At 45.6% G+C, this 22,580-nt stretch overlaps 10 protein-coding genes and 2 non-coding genes across 12 annotated transcripts; 7 read left to right on the plus strand and 5 right to left on the minus strand.

The window, feature by feature from the left end:
* Positions 1-81: 81 nt before the first annotated feature.
* On the plus strand, positions 82-1,461 carry BABINDRAFT_163790 (uncharacterized protein). Its single transcript, XM_019130101.1, has one exon. It carries the CDS (start codon positions 361-363, stop codon positions 1,342-1,344), a length of 984 nt encoding a protein of 327 aa, XP_018982385.1. The 5' UTR covers positions 82-360; the 3' UTR covers positions 1,345-1,461.
* Positions 1,462-2,236: 775 nt separating this feature from the next.
* Positions 2,237-4,402, plus strand: BABINDRAFT_10430 (uncharacterized protein; the record flags this gene model as incomplete). Its single annotated transcript, XM_019126743.1, has 1 exon — positions 2,237-4,402. The coding sequence occupies one exon, from the start codon at positions 2,237-2,239 to the stop codon at positions 4,400-4,402; it is 2,166 nt and encodes a 721-aa protein (XP_018982386.1).
* A 46-nt stretch (positions 4,403-4,448) lies between these two features.
* On the minus strand, positions 4,449-7,294 carry BABINDRAFT_163792 (uncharacterized protein). The gene is made up of 3 exons (XM_019130102.1): positions 7,256-7,294; positions 5,090-7,200; positions 4,449-5,028 (listed from the first exon to the last, which is right to left on the minus strand). Exons 1-3 carry the CDS (start codon positions 7,281-7,283, stop codon positions 4,504-4,506), a joined length of 2,664 nt encoding a protein of 887 aa, XP_018982387.1. The 5' UTR covers positions 7,284-7,294; the 3' UTR covers positions 4,449-4,503.
* A 501-nt stretch (positions 7,295-7,795) lies between these two features.
* Positions 7,796-10,203, plus strand: BABINDRAFT_55121 (AMP deaminase). The gene has a single exon (XM_019132227.1). The coding sequence runs from the start codon at positions 7,885-7,887 to the stop codon at positions 10,132-10,134; it is 2,250 nt and encodes a 749-aa protein (XP_018982388.1). The 5' UTR covers positions 7,796-7,884; the 3' UTR covers positions 10,135-10,203.
* Positions 10,201-11,337, plus strand: BABINDRAFT_163794 (Rab family GTPase). The gene is made up of 2 exons (XM_019130103.1): positions 10,201-11,216; positions 11,278-11,337. Exons 1-2 carry the CDS (start codon positions 10,424-10,426, stop codon positions 11,283-11,285), a joined length of 801 nt encoding a protein of 266 aa, XP_018982389.1. The 5' UTR covers positions 10,201-10,423; the 3' UTR covers positions 11,286-11,337.
* BABINDRAFT_42226 (tRNA (guanine-N2-)-methyltransferase) lies at positions 11,278-12,579 on the minus strand (the record flags this gene model as incomplete). Its single annotated transcript, XM_019132061.1, has 1 exon — positions 11,278-12,579. The coding sequence occupies one exon, from the start codon at positions 12,577-12,579 to the stop codon at positions 11,278-11,280; it is 1,302 nt and encodes a 433-aa protein (XP_018982390.1).
* A 130-nt stretch (positions 12,580-12,709) lies between these two features.
* BABINDRAFT_t367 lies at positions 12,710-12,783 on the minus strand. Its single transcript has one exon. It is a non-coding gene; the product is annotated as a tRNA-Ile (tRNA).
* Positions 12,784-13,317: 534 nt separating this feature from the next.
* Positions 13,318-14,067, minus strand: BABINDRAFT_163796 (MARVEL domain-containing protein). Its single transcript, XM_019130104.1, has one exon. It carries the CDS (start codon positions 13,994-13,996, stop codon positions 13,334-13,336), a length of 663 nt encoding a protein of 220 aa, XP_018982391.1. The 5' UTR covers positions 13,997-14,067; the 3' UTR covers positions 13,318-13,333.
* Positions 14,068-16,586: 2,519 nt separating this feature from the next.
* BABINDRAFT_t363 lies at positions 16,587-16,660 on the plus strand. The gene has a single exon. It is a non-coding gene; the product is annotated as a tRNA-Asn (tRNA).
* An 11-nt stretch (positions 16,661-16,671) lies between these two features.
* BABINDRAFT_163798 (uncharacterized protein) lies at positions 16,672-19,071 on the minus strand. The gene has a single exon (XM_019130105.1). It carries the CDS (start codon positions 18,947-18,949, stop codon positions 17,054-17,056), a length of 1,896 nt encoding a protein of 631 aa, XP_018982392.1. The 5' UTR covers positions 18,950-19,071; the 3' UTR covers positions 16,672-17,053.
* A 758-nt stretch (positions 19,072-19,829) lies between these two features.
* Positions 19,830-20,918, plus strand: BABINDRAFT_42266 (Gfo/Idh/MocA family protein; the record flags this gene model as incomplete). The annotated part of the gene is made up of 1 exon (XM_019132062.1): positions 19,830-20,918. The coding sequence occupies one exon, from the start codon at positions 19,830-19,832 to the stop codon at positions 20,916-20,918; it is 1,089 nt and encodes a 362-aa protein (XP_018982393.1).
* Positions 20,919-21,456: 538 nt separating this feature from the next.
* BABINDRAFT_42295 (L-methionine (R)-S-oxide reductase) lies at positions 21,457-21,981 on the plus strand (the record flags this gene model as incomplete). The annotated part of the gene is made up of 1 exon (XM_019132065.1): positions 21,457-21,981. The coding sequence occupies one exon, from the start codon at positions 21,457-21,459 to the stop codon at positions 21,979-21,981; it is 525 nt and encodes a 174-aa protein (XP_018982394.1).
* Positions 21,982-22,580: the final 599 nt, after the last annotated feature.

Raw genomic sequence — 22,580 nt, forward strand, 5'->3', positions numbered from 1 at the left:
TCAAACTGTAGTAAGGTTACTAACATCCTGCATAAACTGTTTATTTACGTTGCTGTTAAGCTGAGTAATGTGGAGCCCGAAATATAAACGAGTGGGTTTATATCATCAGTATTACAGAGATAGAAGTTTCCGAGAATATATGTTAATAATTAGAGGTTGAAATATCTTGTTTTAGCCTTATTCTCGTGTATCGCTGAAGCCCTGCTGTGTGAATTCCTCCCCGTGGCAAGCATTCACACCAAACATATGAACCACTTACTGAATACGAATATCTCAAAACTCTCAGCACAGCGATACCAGTTCCTATCTCCAAACCCGAGGCGACTATCGATTATTATTTTCCATCAACCCACACTTTAGATGTGGATCACTGACTGTCTCTTCCGATCTTGGGGGTATCTAGTTTCATTTTTCTACCGCCACCACTTAAACATCACAGTTATCGGACTCCAGAATGCGGGTAAAACTACGTTTGCCAAGATGCTAGATATCACATCTAGAAACCAGGAAAGTGGATCTGAACTACATCGAACTCGCCGGGACTCTGCTTCTCGTAAACGAGAGCTTCTTACAATCCCAACAGTGGGCTACGAAACCCATTTCCTCATGATAAACAACGTTTCCATCAAATGTGTGGATCTCGGTGGACAGGAAAGGTTTTACCGGTTCTGGAACAATTTTCTTATACAGGAAAATACCGATTTGATTGTGTATATTATTGATTTAAGTGATGGCTCCACGATAGCTGATGCCCGGGCTAAATTGCACAACGTCATACGTCAAACCAACGACTCAAAGGTGCCAATTTTGATACTTGGAAATAAGCTTGATATTATTTCAAAGTCAACGCTTGGAACGGACTCGGACGTCACAAATGGCGCCAACAACGATGCCACAAATCACGTTTCTCCTCGCGAGTCTCTCCTTGACATGCGCAACTTCAAGAAAATGGTGTATTTCACAAACTATCTCGGGATTGAGCATATTAAGGGGGGAATTTATCTTAGGGGGGATGATTATGGCGCCATTTCTGAGTCTGATGGTCCTGTTACCTCCACCGATCCCGTCTCCAACAACGGCACGATGCTTTATGGCTTGATTCCCTTTACTCTAGGCCGAATTTGGCCCCTGAAACAAGGCTTGCTGGGTCTAGAGGACTATCGGAATGGCCTGATAGAGCTAACGCGTGATGTGGGAATATTTATTGGCTCACTTAATGAACAACGGTATATTTCAGATATTATCAGATGGATCCTTGGGAATGGCTCCGACTTCTCGGCAAGTCCCCGTTTGTGCCCTGAACGCAGTACTTCTGCTGTCTCCAGCATTCGACGGGAATCGTAAATTACGCGGTGTAAGGCTATTGACATATTTATTAAGCACTAGAAGCTCAAAAATAAAATAATACCAGAAATCGTAGCAAGCTATTTTCTCAGCCTATAATATATAGTATGTATAACCCATAGTTTCCACTGAATTGTATTTTCATTGTGTTTTTTTTACCGGTTGCAAAATCAGCTTCTTATGCTGTTAGCCTGTGGTGGCAAGTTAACTGGCTTTAACAATGTTAACTACCGCCTTATGGAACCTATACACTAATCCAGTACTCAGCATTTAAATATACAATTTTAAAGTTTCTAGGCTAACCAAGTGTGTACCTATATCATGTATCTCTGATCAAACAAGTTAGGATTTACAGTCGAGTGCTATATTTATAGTCAATGGAGCCGCGTAAATCCTCCGGCTATAAAGCCAAGCACGTAAGCGTACGATTTGTGCGACGCTTAGCTTACGTGCCTTGGTGTGGCTAGTTTTAGCTTGGAGCGGCATATGCGCGCGGCTAGCGCAGCATGGTAAACGCAGGCTCTGGATCAGGAACATTTGTGGCTGAGAAGTGGCCACTTCCCTCTACGCATAAACTCCTGAGATTATGCTGGCTGCCAAGAACCTCCAACCTTAACCTTGGCCGCAGAACCCGCCCAAGGATCTTTGGAGAAGCTCCGAAGGCAATTACTTTATATCAAAACTCCGTACTGCTTTCTGATAAAGCTGGCCATAGTGATACATAATTAGAACTTAACACTCTGGCCTTTTTTCATCCACTCTAGACCCACCCCTTGATCGCCCCTCTCAGCTTCAGCCTTCATCCATCTTCGGCCTTCATCCACTCATCCATCCGCATACTCTTAACCTCCTGCCCTCCCCCTAACTCATTTCCAGTTCCATCCCGAGACCGATGGCTTCGAACGATTCTGACCCTAGTGATGCAACCCACACACCCCACCCTTATCCGCTCATTCTGGTTAACAATGACCCCCCGTTGGCAAGACGAAACTCTGGTGGTGACTTGGACGGTTTACAGCGAGCAGCATCGCGCTCAGGAATGACACCGCTCGTGAAAGTAAAGTCGTGCACGACGCCGCCACCGGTGCGCCCCGACATGCTCCGCGCCACGACGGCTGGCGTAGGCCACCCAAGCGAAGGAATCAACTTCAACGCGCCTATGGCGGTTTTCATGAGACCAGATGGTGCGCAATTTGCATATCGGTCCGTCACTGCGTCCCCCGGGCAAGCTACAATACTCAAGAACAAATACAAAACGGCTGTATCATTTGACACGATCGACATCAGGTATGATGACGACGAACTCGAGGACGATTCACAGCATGTGCGCCTCGCGCAGTCGCCTAGAGGCCGCAGCACAGACAACCTCAAGCCCGATCTCAGCTTCTATCAGAATACCAGTGAGCGCGTTTTGTCGCCGTCTAGAGACTTCTCCCCCGGCAGGGCTGACAGCTTGTCGCCAGACCACTTCAAAAAAAGCTTCATGGCCATGACGGACGGCTTTTCGGAATTTCAAGACTTTGGGTTCTTGAACAAGGCGTTGATGCAGGATCACTACGCCAAAGGTGATGATTTACCCAACTCGTGCACGTTGCGCTCACAACATCGAGACTACAACAAGCTTTACTCTAACCGTAGCCCCGAGGCGCACCACATCTTCCACAAACGGAAGATTATGGTGTACATTTCCGGCCGCAAGCATACATGGGTGGCGCTCGACTGGGTCTTGCGCAAGCTCTTAGCTAACGGTGACAACTTGATCATTGTGGCGGCCATCAATCAGGAGCCCCTGAAGTGGCGCGGAAGACGCCATAGTGCGGGGCACATCTTTAATATGGCCAAGAAGAAGCGGCGCAGCAGTTTCTTTGAAGAACCAGACTACCTGGACCACGAGTTGGACGAAGAGGAATTGGCACAACTCGAGCTAGCAGAGAGTAAAAACTCGCCAGAAAACATCTCCAAGATCTCTCAGAACATCTTAGACTACGTGTACGAGATCTTGCCTCCCGAGAAGATTATCAAGATCACGATCGAACTCGCTGTGGGAACCACGAAGGCAGTTTTAAAAGACATGTTTGACACATACAAGCCGCACTTGGTCTCTGTTAGTGCGAAGTTGAAGAACTCTACTGGTGCGCCGTTGACATCGTGGAAGTCATCGCGGTTGAGTGACCGGTTAGTGAAGAACTTCCCGCTCCCCGTTATTGTGGTGCCTGCCACCAACATGGGTGACTTTGAAGAGAATCTCTTTGATCTCTTGAAAGGTAGAAAGAACATAGAGGAGCACGAGCCAGACTACCCGGATATATACTACTCCGACGACAATGTGAGCAACTTGAACATGGATGCGATATTAGACGAGGTTCTGCAGCAGCTTGGCAGCACCAGTATTCATGACGAAAGTGGCATTTCCGACGATGCTGCCTCGATTGCCTCGGATTCGGACGGGGTGCATGATTCAGATGCTGATAGTGGTGATAACATCTCTACGCAGTCCGGCCGGGTTCCACCGTACCATGTTGTAATCGAGAAGTTCGCCGACGCGGCCAAAACGTTGGAAACAAAGTTGCGGGCGGTGAGTGCCTCTCTTAACGATGGAGATGTGGAGAACATGTTCAAGGCCGAGTTGAGCCTTGTGTCGGATGCTTCGCTCAAGTTGTGCCGCGAGATGCACGCCATGTTGATGGAAGATGAAACCGAGGGTGATAGCTCGAAGCTTGTAAGAAAGCTCACTGGGCTTGATCACATGCCACGCATGACCAAGGTGAAATCTATGCTCGATTACGCGAACGAGCCCAAAGCTCCGATTAACGGACTGAATAACGCAGCGTTTTTGAAGCCTCCGCCTTCATCGTTGAGATTCCACACACCTACCCCGACGATTCTTTCCCCCACAAGCAACAGCCCGACCAATAAAAGCGAAGACACCTTTTCCTTGAAGCCGATGCGGTCGGCCCCCGCGACAGCGGAGAACACCGACCCACGGCTCACCTACTCACAGAAAGACTCCAGCACCAAAAAGAAAAAGAAGTTTGGTGTTTTCAAGTTCTGGAAATAAACTGGTGAGCTTGCCGCTTAGTTCGATTTATATTTATTTTTTACAACCATTATCGTAGTTAACATTATATTACAAAGGAAAGCGAAAAAAAAATTGCATTTCTATTCGGTGTTGGCGATCCATTCCCAGACCTTCATAATCTCACCGTGCACTTCCATCATATGGGACCTGATACATGTGTTGTACTCGACCTTCCTAGACACAGATTCCCAGATTTTCATCTTCTTGGTGGAGTTCTCTTCGGACAACAACAAGTCTCTCAATTGAATGGAGCCGATATACGGCTTGGTAAAGCCGTTTCGGTCACTCACGGCCAAGTGTCTTTGGGCTTGCAATTTTTGCAAGATGAGGGAGTTTAGCTTTTGGATTCTGTCATGCTCCACCCTCTTGGTTTCGTGTCTTTTCTGAAGCACCTTGACAATCAACAAAGCGGCGGCCAAGATGCCTAACGGAAGTCGATATCTGGCCAAAGAGTTGACAACCGCTCTTTTAAATTTGCATTGGAGCGAGAGGTTGGCAAGGGACGTTGTGCGAAGAACCTTGTTCTGGCTTTCTTCCGAAGAAGGCTCGTCGTCAAGAGATGTTTCTTTTGGTCCTTGTTGAGAGTAATCACCGAGGTATCGAGTCTATATATGTTAGTAAACGTGTTCATGAAGCATGCTGGGGGATAATAAAAACGTGCCTTACTTTAATTTCTGGTTCCTTCTCCAATTCGAATAGAGCCCTGTTCCAAATATCGTCAAAGTCCTCAGGAGAAATGTAGTCAGCTTTCAATTGGTATACAATATCACGCAAGGCTTCTGTGGTGAATCCGGCATCAAGATCGTCTTCGCAGTCCCCACAGTCAGCGTTGGCATTGCGTTCTCTCAACAACTGAAGGGAGAAATCAATGATGCGGTCAATTCTTTCCGCCTTCTTGGTATCTGGCACACACTTTCCCGCAACCGGAACTAACCCATTGAATGAGTACCATGGGTAAGACTCGACAAAATCGTCGTAGCATTGAAGCTGGAAGTTGACGGTGCAACGGCCATTGGAAGGACATGGCCTGCACTGAGGCTTGTTAGAGTCTAAAAACGACTCAAGCTGTTCCAAAATAAGGTTTCCGGTAGGATTCTCAAACGTTCTTTGGTAGATCTCAGCGCCACAGTAGCCCACTAGGATACGTTGATCACGGTACCAAGCGCCATAGACACCGGCGAGCAAGAGCAAAAACCAAACAAGAATATAGTTAAGGATTTTCAAGAACGACGTAGGTTTTGGGTCAGGAGTTTCTTTCACACTAACCCTAAGTCTTTGACCTTTGGCTTTGATATCAGCTTTAGTGTTCTCCTCTGTATCCAGTTCCACTTCTTCATCAGACAACTCTTCGTCTTGTATTCTAGGCTGGGATAGGAGCTTAGAAACCTCAAAGATCTCGTAGTCGGTGTTATCGGTAACCTCAGATAGTGTCGGAGCCCTCACGACCTTTCTCTTCACAGGGGTACTTTCCTTTGGTGTACCTTGCAAAGTGACCCCCAATTGCGCCGCAAAATCCTGGGAGCTAAAGTCAGCTACCGTTGGCAAGGCAGCATGCACAACTCGGATTGTCGGAGAGCTCACCACATCATGGTGGGACACTTCACGCTCGGACACTGGTAGCTTTTTGGAGGCGGATTTGAGTGGGGTAGTCTTCACCGAGGGAGATCTCACCCCAGACGTCTTTTTACCGGAACTAGCAACCTTCTTCACCAGAGTACTAATTTTAGATGACGGAGTCACAGGGACAAGGTTGGATTGGTTGGTTGGAGCCACGGCGACCAGCTTTTTAGCACTGGTTTCTATGGCCTGGAGCACCTTCTTGGCGTTAGACTCAACAGCCGAAACCAACTTCTTATTTGAGATGGCGGATGAATTTTTTTTGATCTTAGAGTCTGTATCAAGAGAGGGGTTCCTTTTTGGCCCCGCATTTGAGTCCTTGTGTCGCGCATCTTTTACAGTTACCCTTTTTGGGGAACGAACCGCATTGGCGATAGCAGCTTCGAAAGAAGTGTCAGCAGAGTGAGTCTTGGCGGGGGAAGTATTTGAAGATGATTGGAAGACGTTGTTTGACGAGAAGTGGCTCTTCGTATCCTCGTCCTTTGGTTTAGGTATATCAAGCACCCGCCCCTTCATGATATGAGCAGTCAATTCCTTCAAGTTTACGGCTTCCTTGGTCTTTGTATCTCTTTTTTTCTTCTCCACTTTTGTGGCAACCGGCTTGCCCACTTTTTTGGTCTTGACAGCCTTGCTTTTATTAGATGTGGCAAACTTTAGCTTGGCAGGGTCCTGCTTAGATATCTCCTCGATGTCGGAGCTGTGGATATCTTCAACGGATTCGTCAGTGCCAACAGTCTGTGTGGGCTTCTTTGGGGATGTCTTAACTACTTCCTGGATATCCAGATCACCGTCACTGTCATGAACAGGCAGTGAATGGGATACAGACGTCAATGACCTTCTTGTGCGAGAAGGCACAACCTCAGCATCCAAATCAGTAGGAAGTTTGGACGGTTTAGCGAGCCTTTTGGGCTTCTTGCTGCTTTTAGGCGACGCATCGGACACAATCAAATCCTTAGGCTTACGTCCGTCAAAGTTGATAATGCCTTGGTCGCTGGCATTGACACTCTTGTGCTTAGCCAATAAGGCTGCAGCCTTTGGAAGAACCTCTTTCTTGAACAACCCTACAAGATCAGCCTTTTTAGCGCTGGATGGGTAGTCGATATCATGAGCTAACAACACGCCGCGGAGTTGAGCAACCTTCAATGACGTTGGGTCGAAGCCTAGACGGTTAGTATTCAGTTTTTCAGAAACATGTGGGGGGGGGGAAAAACATACCAGGCTCTAGATACGCTTCGTTTTCCATCTTATATTGATTGGGAATAGGTGTCAATTTGATTATTATCAAGACTCTCTACTTTTTTTATATGCACGTTGGGTCAGCGTAAACAATAACAATCTTGGGCGGGTAACCTATGATGTCTAAAACGTAGGCCTACAGATCGAGCTTGTTATTAGATAGTGGCAAGATGTTATGAACCGGTGATAGGGCTGTTGCTTACGATACAGCTACACAAGTTTTATTCACTTCATAGCTATGCTTTAGTAGTATACGATAATTCAATAGGTGTGATATTATTAGATAAATAGAGAATGGATACCGTTGTCTAGGTCTGACCGTTACCCCTATCAAATGAGACAGCCCGCGCTTCCGCGGCCCGTGCGCCGTAGATAGCTTAATTGGCAAGCCGCACCGACACGGCTCTGCAGTCTAAAGTTTTCAGGTCAAATGGTATTTAATCGCCACTATTCCTGTTTCGTAAACTCCTGTCTGACTACTCTAAAAAATGTGTTCCTCTCACAATTTAAGACCGGACGCTGACCTCCTGGAAAATGATGAAAGCTTTGTTAAACATGCCTATTCTAAGTTTGACATCTCAGACGATGACGACGACGACGAAAACCCAATGTCGCAGTCCATGAACTCTGCCCACTTCACCTATGCGGAAGAGCAGTCGTTTAAAGAACACGATTTGAAGATGAGAGCCATGGAAGCTGTTTCAGGAAACGGCACTCACGATATTCTGAGAAAGCCGTCCAAGATCTTGGACCCGGGCATGTTGCACAGACGCTCGTCTTCCTTTGGCAACAAGTCAGTCTCAAGGTTCAGCAGCGTTGACCACGGTGATATGGATAAGCAACATTTACCTCTACTCGATAACTTGCAGAGTACCAGTTTTGACTTTTCCAACTTGACTTCGCAGTTTGAAAACAACTTCAAGTTAAAGGGCGGCTTGCCAGGCAACGTAAGTAACCCGAACATGCCAACAGACCACCAGTCCAACGAGATCCCGTCTGAGGAGTTGATTCTGCTCTACAAGAATGTCAAGAACTGCTTGGACATGAGACACAAGTACCAGTCGCTCTCCTTGCAGTACGACAACGACAACCCGAAGAACACTGATAATTGGGACGTCTTCCCATCCCCTCCAACCCCAGCATACCATTCTAAGGAGTTTGACGACTTACACTATGTGGAGAAAGCCAAGAATATCAGAGGCAACGCTGAGTTCAAGTTTGAGGACATGGAAATTCCGGGTGTGGATGAATCCATCACTTACGAATTGAATGACGAGGATGTCTTTGAGGTCTTTAGAGGCGACAAGAAGTTGGTCAACGTTCCTTCCATCAAGGAGTACTATGTGGATTTGGAGAAGATTATCAGTATCTCCTCCGACGGTCCAAACAAGTCCTTCGCTTTCAAGAGATTGCAGTATTTGGAAGCCAAGTGGAACTTGTACTCCTTGTTGAACGAGTACCAGGAGTCCACCGAGTCTAAGAAGAATCCGCACAGAGATTTCTACAACGTCCGTAAGGTGGACACCCACGTCCACCACTCTGCCTCCATGAACCAGAAGCACTTGTTGCGTTTCATCAAGTATAAGATCAGACACGCGACCGACGAGCAGGTTATCTTCAGAGATGGCAAGGTGTTAACCTTGGCTGAAGTATTCAAGTCTTTGAACTTGACCGCGTACGACCTCTCGATCGATACCTTAGACATGCACGCACACAAGGATACCTTCCACAGATTCGACAAGTTTAACTTGAAGTATAATCCGATCGGGGAATCCCGTTTGAGAGAGATTTTCTTGAAGACGGACAACTTCATCAATGGTAGATACCTTGCCGAACTTACTCAGCAGGTGTTTGACGATTTGGAGCAATCCAAATACCAGATGGCTGAATACAGAATCTCCATCTATGGGAGATCCGTACACGAATGGGACAAGTTGGCCGCCTGGATTATTGACAATAATTTGTTCAGTCACAATGTCAGATGGCTCATCCAGGTTCCAAGATTGTACGATATTTACAAAAAGAGTGGCACTGTGACTAACTTCCAGGACATTATCAACAATTTATTCCTTCCGTTGTTTGAGGTTACCAAGGACCCATCATCCCACCCTAAGCTCCATGTCTTTTTGCAAAGAGTGGTTGGCATTGATTCCGTTGATGATGAGTCTAAGCTAGACAGACGTTTCCACAAGAAGTACCCAACGCCAAAGCACTGGGACTCACCACAGAATCCGCCGTACTCTTACTACTTGTACTATTTGTACGCGAACATTACCTCCTTGAACACCATCAGAGCCAAAAGAGGCTTCAATACGTTGGTATTGAGACCACACTGTGGTGAGGCCGGTGACCCAGAGCACTTAGTGTCTGCCTTCTTGCTTGCACAGGGTATTTCTCACGGTATTTTGTTGAGAAAGGTGCCGTTTGTGCAATACTTGTTTTACTTGGACCAGATTGGTATTGCCATGTCGCCGTTGTCGAACAATGCATTATTCTTGACCTACGATAAGAACCCGTTGCCTTCGTATTTCAAGAGAGGCTTGAATATCTCCTTGTCCTCCGATGATCCTCTTCAATTTGCCTACACCAGAGAACCATTGATCGAGGAGTACTCTGTCGCGGCCCAAATCTACAAGTTGTCCAATGTGGATATGTGTGAATTGGCGTCAAATTCCGTTTTGCAGTCCGGATTTGAAGCTTCCATCAAGCGGCACTGGTTGGGTAAAAACTACAACAAGCTTGGGGTTGAAGGGAATGATATTGAGAAATCCAATGTTCCAGACTCCAGAGTCAATTACCGATTTGAAACCTTGATGAACGAATACCAGTTGATCAATCACTACTCCAAGTTGCAGTAGACTATTTTGTGCTACTTTTGCATTTTTAGTTAGAGATTTTGTTTCATAATAGATATATTTAAATGCGTGTTTTGTACGTTGGCAGTTGGTAGGTTGTGTGTTCGAGATGTGCGTTTCTGTGGCAGTGCATCCAGTTACCCGTATTCCTTACAATGAGTCAATTTAAAACTAATTCACACCCAGTGTTTTTTATTTTGGTGCCACAACCTTCAGTTTCCACGATAAACCCGCTATAACCCACAAACTTTGCTATACTTCACCACCCCAGTGATTTTGCTACACACCCTCCATGTCCTTCAGAATTTGCCTCCCTGTGTTGGGCTCTCCCCTTGAATTGTCTGAGGAAGAAGTGGAGGAGAAAAGAGTCTCCCAAATAATTTACCAGAACGACATATGCCTCTTAGAACCACAGCTTTCAAGGGTTCCTGTAATAAAGATTTTGTTCGTCGGCTCCGCTGATGTCGGGAAAAGCGCCCTTTTATTACAATTTTCCGATTCCGCGTTCTATGCCTCAAGACATAAAAGTACCGTTGGGGTGGATATGAAAGTAAAACTCGAATCGGTGGACGGAAGAATGGTGAAGGTTATTCTCTGGGACACAGCGGGACAAGAACGGTATCGTGCTTTGGCACCCTCGATTTACCATAACACGCAAGGCTTAATCTTGACGTATGACATAACAAGACTAAACACGTTTGAGGATCTAAAGGATTTTTGGCTATCAGAATGCCTTAGGCACTGTCAACAGAAGTCCCAGATGGTTGTTTTCATCGTGGGGAATAAAAAGGACTTGACATTGAGTGAAGCGGGTTCTAGAGGTTCCACCAGACAGGTATTCAAGGAAGATATTCAAGGGCTTTCAAAGTATATCGAAGCTTTACGCTTGGAAAACGACACTGAAACTTTATTCAAAGTTGGTGGATTTTATGAGGTGAGTGCAAATAATAAGTACCAGGTGGACGCATTGATGCAGCGAGTTCTTCAGGCGGTGGTGCAGACTACCGGAGTATTCGCAAACCCTAGAGTAATGGTTCAAGGGGGTGGTAGTCAGGTCTCCTCGAAGATGGAGCATAAAAATTCCTGTCAGTGTTAGAGCCGTTATTCTCATCTATTGTACAGTTTATTGAAGTCTATACTTAACCATTAATTGAACGACTGGAAGTACCTCTCTCTGAAGTTATCGCCAACGGTGGCATTCTTCGTGACACCCTTGTAAGATGCATCTCTCTTGACGTAGACGAGCAATCTTCTGCTCCATTTATGAAAGTTCTGTTCGAGATTGTATAACAATTCCAATTGCTCGTGTTGAGGAATTTGAGTTGGGATGAAATCGTCGTCGGCGGTTGGAGTCCAGAAAGCCACTCTCCCGCCCACTGGCAATCTTTCACTGGCAAACTGCAATAAATCATCCAACAAGGCACTCAACTCATACGGCTTCTTAGGTTGCACAAAGTCCTTTCTCAAGAAGGCCTTTTCACCGTTAATAATAACGTTTTCCTTACCCTCTGCCTTGGCGGCATCTTTAACACCACAGACCTTGAGTCCTTCTCTGATGCCATACGGAGGGTCACAGATAATGGAGTCAATGACAAAATCCTTGCGGAAACAGTTGTGGGTAAAGTCCATAGTGAAAATGTCACCTAAATACAATGACGTACCATACTGTTTGAAGTTGGCTTGAATGGTGCGTTGTCCTTTACCTTTCAATGCCCTGACATCGATATCAGAGCCAAATGCAATCCCACCATAGTGAGCAGCAGCAACCAAGAACGATCCGGTCCCAGTAAAGGGATCACACATGATCTTTCCCTTGTCGACACCACCGATATTGCAACTGACCAATGCCAACTCAGCGTCAAACGAAGTGGTCCCAATATACTTTCTCCTACGGAGATCATACTCGTCCAACACACCAGTGGTTCTGTCTGTGAGGGAAATTTGTCTCCCAAACCACATTCTGTCTGGCTTGTCAGTGGAGTTCTGGCCCTGAACAGTGTACTCCTCTAAGACAGTAAAGACTTGGTCAGGATTCTTCATGCGGACAGGACCCTTGAAGGCAGTATATTGGAAGGATTCAATGATATCAACCATTTCCTTTTTCTCTCTCGAACCCTTGAACCCGATGAATTCAAACTTGAACGAGTTCTGCTCATAGATCCTGATTCTTTCTTCGAAGAAAGATTGTGATTGGATATTTTCATGTAACTGGCTGACGGAGTCGTTTCCGGTAGAGCCCCATAGCTCATAGATACCACGGGTTAACATAGCTCTCTCCACCAACTTCTTTGCCTGCTCATCATTTTCTAATTCAACGATTAAGAACGGAGTGAGCTCAGAGTGGTGTGATAAGTCAACTTTGATACTGTGTAGTACCGCTAAAGATTCCAACTCTGGAAGGCGGAAGTTTGTGTAGGCCTGAGCAAAGTAGATCAAGTATTGCTTCATCGTTGCTACTTCCGAAAAGGGTGATAAAAACTTTGTGGCGTAATCGGCATTTGGTATATTGTCCATGTTAAAAAAAAACTTTTATTATAGAAGTCCTGTATATTGGTAAAATTCAGCCTCTAAAAAGTAATGGTCCCTAGCAGGATCGAACTGCTGATCCCCGCGTTATTAGCACGATGCCTTAACCAACTGGGCCAAGGGACCACCTATTACGTTTACTAATTTATGGGTATTAGGCCCCATGCCAGGTAATTTGAGGGAGATTGTGATAATGACTTGGTTCACTAGTGTGGCGTCCTTACGTAAAGCGTTGCAAATCAGAAAAATTGCTTACTTACAGTTAGTCTTTTTTTTACGTATATAAGTAGATTGCTATCTTATATAGTTTTGTTCTGGCCAAAAGACTACCTTTATTTTTGAGGCTCTTAGTGGACAAGTATTATCTCTCGCTATTGACAGTTACTACGAGACACCACAGCCAATTAACATATTAGTCAACATATCCAAACTGTAGACAACCCGGATCAGTGGAACACTGGGTAAAGAGAGTCAGTATGGTCATGGTGAATCTCTGGCAATGTAGTTACGGTTTCAAACTTGTTACATTTGGCTAGCACAGAATAGCCGTGCGTTAAACGTTAATCACAGAACTACCAGAAGAAACCCCAGTGCGTAATAATAATAAATCAAATTAAGGTATAAAAATAGCTAAATACTAACTGTGCTACATAGAAGTACGTACACCTAAGCCAGCCTAGGTTTTAACATCGGTATTAGTAATACCAGTGCCAGGGTTACCTTCGATGTCAACATCAGAAAGATCAAGGTCTTGACCGCGGCCATTCTGGACAGCCCCCGGTTCAACATTGGCAGTATCTGGTTGATCAGTTGCGTTAGCTGGGGCAGTGAACTGAGAGTGGTTTTGACCCTCGTCTTTAATTCCCGTTTCATTGGACGCGGCAGGGTGGACATCAGAGGCATCACCAACAGTTGAAGGCCCAACTCCAGGGGAAAAGTTTAAGCCACCTCTACTTAAAATATGGTTAAACTTCTCCGCAAACGTACCGGTTCCCTGGCGAAGGTAGTTGATAATTATAACAACAAAACTGACGAGGAATGCGAGCCATGCGAAACAAGAGAAGGCAATCGATGTTTTACCGGCCTTGCAAGCTGAGGAGAAACCATTTCCAAAGAAACCATCATTTCCAAAAAAGTCATTTCCAAAAAAGCCACCAAAATTGGACCTATTACCACAGGAGAATCCACCCCATAAATCTGCGATGGCAACAAAGGCAGAGAACCAGAGGATCATAATGATACCCTCCAGAATCAAGACCACTCCGGCCGGGACAATTCTTGGTATGTAGAACGTCCCAAGAACAACATAGAGGATATACACGAGCGAGATAACCCCCATGGCCACCACAAAATTTCCCCTGTCATAGGAAAAAACAGACAAGGTTTTGGCAGCCGTACCCAAGGATATGATAGAAAAGACTAGTTGAACACCCCGGATAATGTATACCGAGATTTGAGAGCCCAATTTGTTGGCTAGATTTTCAATGGTCATCGTTTAGATTGTTTAAGTGTGTTGAATAAAAGTATAATGGGAGTAAAAGATGACCCAAAGAATTAGGGGAGAAGGTGGCGATATTTATACAAGAATATTTAGGAAACCCACTGGGAATTCGTTGAAGACCGGAAACTCTAAGCTCTTACACATCAGAAAATCAGCGCATATCGGTATTAATTGCTCATGCTCTGCCTGCATAACCATGCGTGATCCTAGCTAGATTAGTCTATACTTCACAATTTGCAAGGGTTTACGCCAGAAGGTGTTAATCTAGTCACAGAGATGACACCGCCTTTTTCGTCTAAAAGTAAGGTCACTTTGCATTGATAAACACTGCAGCACAGCCGCCATGACAATCCAAACAATCTAAGACTTCTTCGGAATTAAAGTTCGTACTACATTGTTGTGAACCTTGATGGAGTACTGATTGGCGATGTGCTATCAGCCACGAGACGCAAAGTCCTGGCCCTAACAATTAACACCATAGCCCGGGAAATGGGATCTGATGAATTAGAGCAATCCCGCTTTTTCTGAAGGTATCTCCCGAGTGCATGAGTTGAAACAGTGTAGCACTCAGCTTTACTTTATTATCATAAACAGATCTACACGGGAGTAGGGAATACATGGTTTGAGAATGACGCAATCCTGGAATTGAAAGTCATGCAGGACAATATCCCGTTTCTACGGTGGCATGCTAGGACCCTTGCCTATGCCGATGCTCGGAGAAGAGACCACACAAGTAAAATGTCTTTTGTGAACTTCACTTGTGTAAAAGCTTCACCGTTATATGCAAGGATCTATCCGGCTAATCTGTAGTAATATGCGTACTATTCTATATGTCTTGGGAACTTAACCAGCCAGGTGACGTAAAAAGGCAAACTCCAGCCAATCTGTAAATGATCTCCATATGCACGCCGCGCTTATAACACGTTTGCTCTGTATGCACGCTGCACCAATAACTTGTCTCCTGAGAGGGCCCCTCGTTAAGTGAGTCATGCAATCTAGCGATAGGCAGGCATGGGACATTCAACGGTATTTAGAATCATACATGAGCATGTGACGGATTCAATAAAGCCTGGCTATGGCCTAAATAGTTAGTCCCACATTGTAAATCACTGTTTAGGCCGAGCAAGCGCTACGTACACAAATACCGCGAATCAGTGACGCCATCACCTGAAGCTATGGATTTCGAAGTCATTCCTCTTTCTGCTCGAGCAGCTCAACCAACTCAGCCACATATCTACATCTTCTCGTGAATGTAGTTTAGAGGTGAAGGAAGGCTACAAAAAGCTTACCAGATAGTGACGTATATGTGACAAGCTTAATCGTACCAGCTCATATACCATGAATATTTCCCGGTTGGGGGTAGCTGTGAGGCCATATCACATACCCACAGAATGATTAACGGTATTTATTCCCCGTCAAGGCTTGGCGTGTGTGTCTGAAATTTGCTCAAGTGGCGAGTTTATCATATTATAATAAGTCTAGTTATATGCCAACATGCTCCCCTATTCGATATCTCCGTGGTTTTCGCTGCAAACTCGGAACTAGTTACACTTAAACGTAAACCTTCTCCGAAAGGGACCACTACCAAACACTGTTATATCGCTATCAGTATTCCTCACATCTACAACTTGCGCAACAGAGCATTTCGTGGTACAACATTCGCATAGAAAGTGTAAGAGATATCCCAGGAAATATCCTCAATAACCTGGAAGAAATACTCGACGTACTCATTCCCGCAGACCATGAACTCGAACTGTTTCTGGTTGTTACTGAAAGTATCTTTTTCAAGGATTATGACCTTCCGACTCTCCAAAGTATTTTCGACCAATGGCTTCAAAATCCTCATAACCTAGAGATGGTCTTACAACCGATCAAAGTGTCACTCAGAACAATCCCATCTCTTCTAAAGAAATTGCTGAAAGACTTACTGATCCAAAGCTCGCTAAGACTATTTGGGAAATTGCCGAGCTTGCTTTGCCTTTTGGTGGGTTTTCGTGATTGGTCCTAACTCCAGCTCTCTCATATCTGTACCTGTTGCACACCAAGCATACCGAGAATGATTTGTATGCTGATATTACTACCACTCGCTGGGAATTTAATACACAGTAACATCCAAAGTGATGGTTTCTGTTACCATCTTGAAATGATCACCTAGTATTTCCTCAACAATACCTCTCCGCTATATCGTGCTGTTTTCTGGGTTTTCGACAACAATACTAACATCCTTGGTGCACTTCTACTGCTGGGGAATATTATGCTCTCTTGTTTTACTCTATCATATAGGCCGATAGGAGTCACCTAGTACGCTTCCTACACTTTCATATATTGTATCAGGGTGAGTTAGTTAATTAAATCAATATCCGAACCGGGTTTATACAATAAAACCCAGTTGGAATGGTCTATCTAAATCTTTTCAGATCCAAGAGATGATTTCGTGGCCAAGTTGGCTAAGGCGTGTGACTGTTAATCACAAGATCGTGAGTTCGACCCTCACCGAGATCGTTTTTGCTTCAACAAATTCTGATTGACAGATATGACTATAAATAAATGAATAATGCCTATTGATTTGCAATATTTTACTTGAATTTTTGCAAAGATACAAGAGCTTACGGCAATCATGTGCCCTCTCCCTTTGATATATCTCATTTGAGGCCGCACCACGACTCTGTAAAGCCACACGTATCCTATTTTTTTGTAAAAGCATACATTTATCACTATACGCGTTAAACCATGTTTAGATATTTCTCGGACATGAACGTCATTCCCTATTATCAACTAAAAGGGCAAGGACATTTCATCTAACCTAAACATTGTGGCTGTAACACATAAATTGTTTGACCATAAAACCTCTGTTCAAACAGTCACTGTTATCAGGGACAGTACCTACGTGATAGGTTAACGTGGTGGGGGGTTAGATCGCCCATACAGACCCTGGAAAGCGGTGTTCGAGCTATTCCCATTCGTTCTTGTAGCATCGTAAGTCACCTGAGAGTTCCCTGGGTACTTGTTCGCTGTCCTCTGCGGAAGAACACCACGTTGCATCCCCGGTGGGGGGCCAGCAGGCCTTGAGTAGGTCACAGGGTGAGTTGGTATATGAGGCGGAGCAGATAATCTGCTTCTAGGTGGTAGAGAGGTCAGAGGCCCAGGGGGGCGCGAGAAGTTTGGTGTATCAGTAGGAGGGCGACGGGGAAGGGCGGGAGCAGCCATAGGGCGAGAGAAGGAGCTACTTGCCCCGCCAGTGCTACTGTAATGCGGGGTGAAGATACTAGCAGCCTGTTCTGGGTCGGGGGCTGAGTATGGGGGCGGTGGAGCATCATCGTGGTTATTGTCGTAGTCAGGAATCACGTGCACGGTCTGCGTTCGGGTAGGTTCAGGCAGAGGAGTTGGAATAGGAGCCAGTGTCCGGACTTGCGTTGGCTGAGACCGAACAGGAAGTGGAGGAGTAGGCCTGTCACCAGACTCTTCCAAAGAAAGGGCAATTGCCATTGCCATATCCGATTCATATGTGTCCCAAGGTAAACCTCCGGAGGGATTCTGTGGTATTGGATTGCCTACGGAGGCCACTGAGGGTACAGAGACGGGGGATTCAGTGTGAGTCGTTACGGGGGACGAGGAGGAATTTCCAAGGGAATTATGAGATGTATCTGGTCCGGCCTGCGGAAACTGACTCAGAATTGGGACTTCAACGCCACCGGTAGACGGGTTATCCGAGGGCTGGTGGTTGAGCACTGGGATTTGTGGCAGAGGCTGGGGTGCTGAGTGATCTATAGTAGCAGGAGGCACGTAGGTATTAAAAGTTCCAGTGGCAAAGGAAGTAGTACCGGATATGTTCTGGGACATACTAGACGCACCAGTAGTGTTGGATGCAATACTGAACGTATCTTGAGCCATGTTGGAAGCTCCCGTGGTGTTGACGGGGATGGATGAATGCGCACCCAAGCTTCCGGTGACAGTCGCAGGAATAAAAGTGTCCGGAGTCATCGCAGGATTCCCTGTAACATTGGCGGCAACGAGGGTATTCTGGCTCCCAGGTGTGCCTGTAAGGTTGACAGGAATTCTAAATGTGGTCGAGCCTCCGGAGGGGCTATTCCGTGCGGGAACATGCAAAGCATCCTGAAATGTATCATTTCCGGTGATATTCGAAGAAGCATAAGTATTCTGAGTCATCCCCGAGAATGGATTCAAGGCTCCACCTGGCGCACTCTCATTCCGCTCACAGCTGCTGGAAGTACCTGACATGTGGCTTCTGACTGGCGATTGGGCTTGTGAGATAGCTTGCTCTGCTAGAGGACTTGGCACAGAAGCATTCAACATACTATAAGCACCACTTACCTCAGCACTACCCTGTTCGGGCATCCAGCTGATATCTTCCTGCGGCAACATGTTCATGATCGCATCGTAGTTAATCTTGGTTGGGGGAGAGATGGTAGGTGTAAGACCCATTCCGCTAGGATTGGTTCCAGGCGATTGACCACCCGGCAGGTTGCCGCCGGAAAACTGCTGTGGCAGACCATTGGAGCTATACCCTGATTTGACAGGCTGCAAGGCTGGGAAGCTGGAATTTAGGGTATGGGAGGCATTGAAGTAGGTTCCAGGTAACGAAGCCGGGCTGACTGGGGGTAAGGAGCCAGACTTGTCTGCCGTTATCGGTGTAAATACATCGTTAAGGTTGATTTGTGGAAGGTTACTAGGAACAGGGACAGGAGGACGAACATAAGCTGCTCCCGTCGCATGAGCAACGATTTGCTCCTCTGCCGCCTCCAGGAACGGATTGTTTGCAGCGTGTGACATATTGGGTGATTGGTATTGTAAGCTTACCAAAAGAATATAAAAGTGTCCAGCTGTGTTGCAACTCTTGACACAGAGCAGCGCTTAAAGTATCTGTTTTGGCTCGCAGTATAGTTATACCCGGCATCATGGAGGCAGTGCGACTGTTAGATGCCAACCCCTAACCGAAAAATGTGGCTACCGTGCAGGATTTATTCTAGCGAAGTTTACTGAAAGAACTGATAAGTTCTAACAATCTGACAGCATAGTCAAATTGAAGTACGATACTCAGCACGAAAGTGATAAATAATCAGTAGGGATCCTTCTCATTGATTTATTAAATCCCAATCCCCGATTAGCTAAATGACTAAGGGGTGAGAATGGCAATTAGGTTACATTCCCTGTGAGATGGAGGGGTATATATTTAGGGAGGCTGATATTTATTTCAAAAATCGAGCAAGTTCTAAGTCTCTCCCTTAATGGTTGACTTACAGTGAATTGCAGAAAAGAAACGGTCGCGCTGGAGTAAGGCAACAAGCTTTAAGTCATGGGGTGCAACTCACATTTCCAACATAGCACGACGGGCGCTCAGGGACGTGATTGCGGGGTTTTAAGGGATGTGGTTACTTTATGCATCGTGCGTCACTAACATCCTTCAGCTTGCATGTATCCTTTCCCCTCATCTGGAGTGGCGTGATCCGGTTATCTTCATGGTTTATAATGATTTCCTCGCTCTCATTGTTATATATTTGGTGTATAAAGCAACCAACTGCATTCTCGGGAAATGGCATCCAGTATTACCCACTAGATATCACAATTGCTACTCTGGAGCGACCGATATAACAATTCTTATCCACCCTCTTAACAGGGCTCTTATCTATTTTAAACGCACACAGGTCCGACTATGACGCCAACAATCAGATGGGGCATCATTGGTGCAGGTAAAATTTCTGCCAAGTTTACCGAGGATATCTGCCGCAAACGGCCTCAGACGGCGCCTGTCAACCATCGCATCGCCGCCATTGGATGCTCCTCTTCGGAAAAAGGACGTGTGTTTGTTTCCGAGCATGTGAGCGGTCCATCGACGGATACTACTGTTGCATCTTTGACATATAGCGAGGTGTATGCATCGTCCGACGTTGACGCGGTTTACATTGGCCTTCCCCACGTGTTTCACAAACAGCACTCCTTGGAAGCGATTGCCCAGGGGAAACACGTTCTCTGCGAAAAGCCGTGCTTCATGAATCTGAACGAATTAGAAGAGGTTTTGCGAGCAGCTCAAACCAAGGGGGTGTATTTTATGGAGGCCGTCTGGGTGCGCTTCTTCCCCGTAATGCAAGAAGTCACTACTCACTTGCATGACTTGCGCACCATCGGCGACTTGAAGAGGTGCGTAGTTAATTATTCGCCGAACATAGAGGTAGACGCGTTGCCACTAACTGACCGCTTGATTGACCGAAAACTTGGAGGCGGCGCCATCATGGATATTGGAGTATACACCATCCACCATTATCGCATGCTCATGGATCCTCGAAGCAGGATACAGTCTATGAAGGACTTGGATATTGAATCTTCCCAGTCATTGGTAAATGGTGTTGATTACATGACCAGTATCCTTGTGTCTCCAAAGGATAGGACTTCACAGGGGATTTTGACATGTTCTTTCTACAGCTTCGGAACAGGGCCCTTTGCCATGGTTGAGGGGACTTTAGGAAAGTTGGAGATCCTCACAGAACAGGGCATGCCTGCTCCATTAGGGTACACAATCACCTTCAGGGATGGAAGGGACCCCATTTCGAAGTCGTGGCCTGTTAGCCAGGATGGTGGTAGGGGAGCCTTCGGGTTCTTCTACGAAGCAGACGCCTTTGCCTTAGATATCGCTGCAGGTAAGTTGCAGAACGATACTGTTAGCTGGAATGAAAGCAGAATAGTGTTGGGAATTGTCGATGCTGTCAGACGTGCCAGTGGAATGACTTATGAACAAGATTTTTAAATAGCTTTATTCTGTCAATTTAATTTAATTGACAGAATAAATACTAATATAGATGAGAGGATTGGGTAGTCCACTATATCGTTTGGGCGTGTGAAAATCCGAATTTTTCGTCAAAGCTTGGATTAATTTAGAAAAAATACATTTATTCTTAAGATGACAGATAATCAAGCCAAATATTGATATTAATGTATATAACTTTTTTCAACGAAGAGTGGCAATGTATGTTACTTTGGGTATAGTTTCCGCTACCTAAGCCCTAGTGATTGCCTCAAAATCTCCATATACGCAAAGTGTCTCTATCCAGAAATAGCTACATTCATTTCTAGAGGCCACACATATCGTCCACATGTTTGTCAGTATGTCACCCTGCGGCCGCGCTCCTAGTATGCAGCCACTGCAGCTAGTCGAAAAAAAAAAAATAAACCGAAAAATACCTACAATGGCAGAAGATAACAAGAGCTATCTTTGGCCAAAGTGATTAAAGTATCACTTCGTGTTCAGACAGGCACAAGCCACCTTAAATACACACAAATCTACAATGACTCATCACGCGGACTACTCAAACTTCGCCAATACCCTGTCCAAGAAGGATACTTTGGAACTTGTGGTCGAGTCGTACGCCGCTTTGGCTGACGGCCAAACAAACTGGGTTGCCAATCTTGCCAACTGCGCTTCTTTGGTGCATCATGCGTATCATTCCTTGTCTGTTCCTGTTAACTGGGCTGGTTTCTACGTTCTCGACCCCAAGAAGGACAATCAGCTCATCTTGGGTCCGTTTATGGGGAAGGTCGCCTGTCAGGTAATTCCGTTCGACAAAGGTGTTTGTGGGACCGCTGCTGTCACTACACAAACCCAGCTTGTTTCAGATGTCGAAAAGTTCCCCGGCCACATTGCCTGCGACGGTGAGACCCAGTCTGAGATTGTGTTACCGATTTTGGACAAGGAAGGGAAGTTGAGAGGGGTATTAGATGTCGACTGTTTAGCGTTAAACGGATTTAACGAGATGGACCAAAAGATCTTGGAGTCTTTGTGCAAGCTTATTGGTGAGACTTGTGAGTGGTAGGAGTACTGTTGGTACTGAACGCAATTTTTACTTTTTGCTGGTCTATCGGTGATTCAACAAAAATAAGGAATTCGCCTTAGTTTTTAGGCTCGTCAGGATTATATCGTAAGTACATAGGCATGAATTTCCTTTCCTATGAGCTGCTGAAAATGAACGTGCGGATCTACCATTGCAGTTAACGGCTTCAACCAATCTGCACACGAGCCTATCTACCTAAACTTTAATGGACGACACCCCGAGTCTGACAGATGGTGTGGGAGAGTTTCTGAAGATGAAATTTTGGGCTAACCTCAAAGAATCCAAGGGGGCTATCGCGTGCACCATTGAACCCCTAGTCTGCCGCCGTTTCCTTTATGTCTTAAAAACCGTGTACATGAGTCCCTCTCTGGCATACTAGACTGGAAACTTGATCACACCGCATACATTCTACATGCGGCAGAATAATATCACTCTAGAGTAATGAAGTTAAACTCTAACGGGGTGTCTGGAAACTCTGAGGCTTGTTAGTATAACACGGGGTATTATCTCTACGGTACTTCCGTAGCGTGCCTAGGGTATGTACCCAGGACTAATTTCCGCAATCTCGTGTCTACAATGAC

The sequence above is a fragment of the Babjeviella inositovora genome (assembly GCF_001661335.1).
Source record: "Babjeviella inositovora NRRL Y-12698 unplaced genomic scaffold BABINscaffold_18, whole genome shotgun sequence".
NCBI lineage: Eukaryota > Fungi > Ascomycota > Pichiomycetes > Serinales > Babjeviella > Babjeviella inositovora.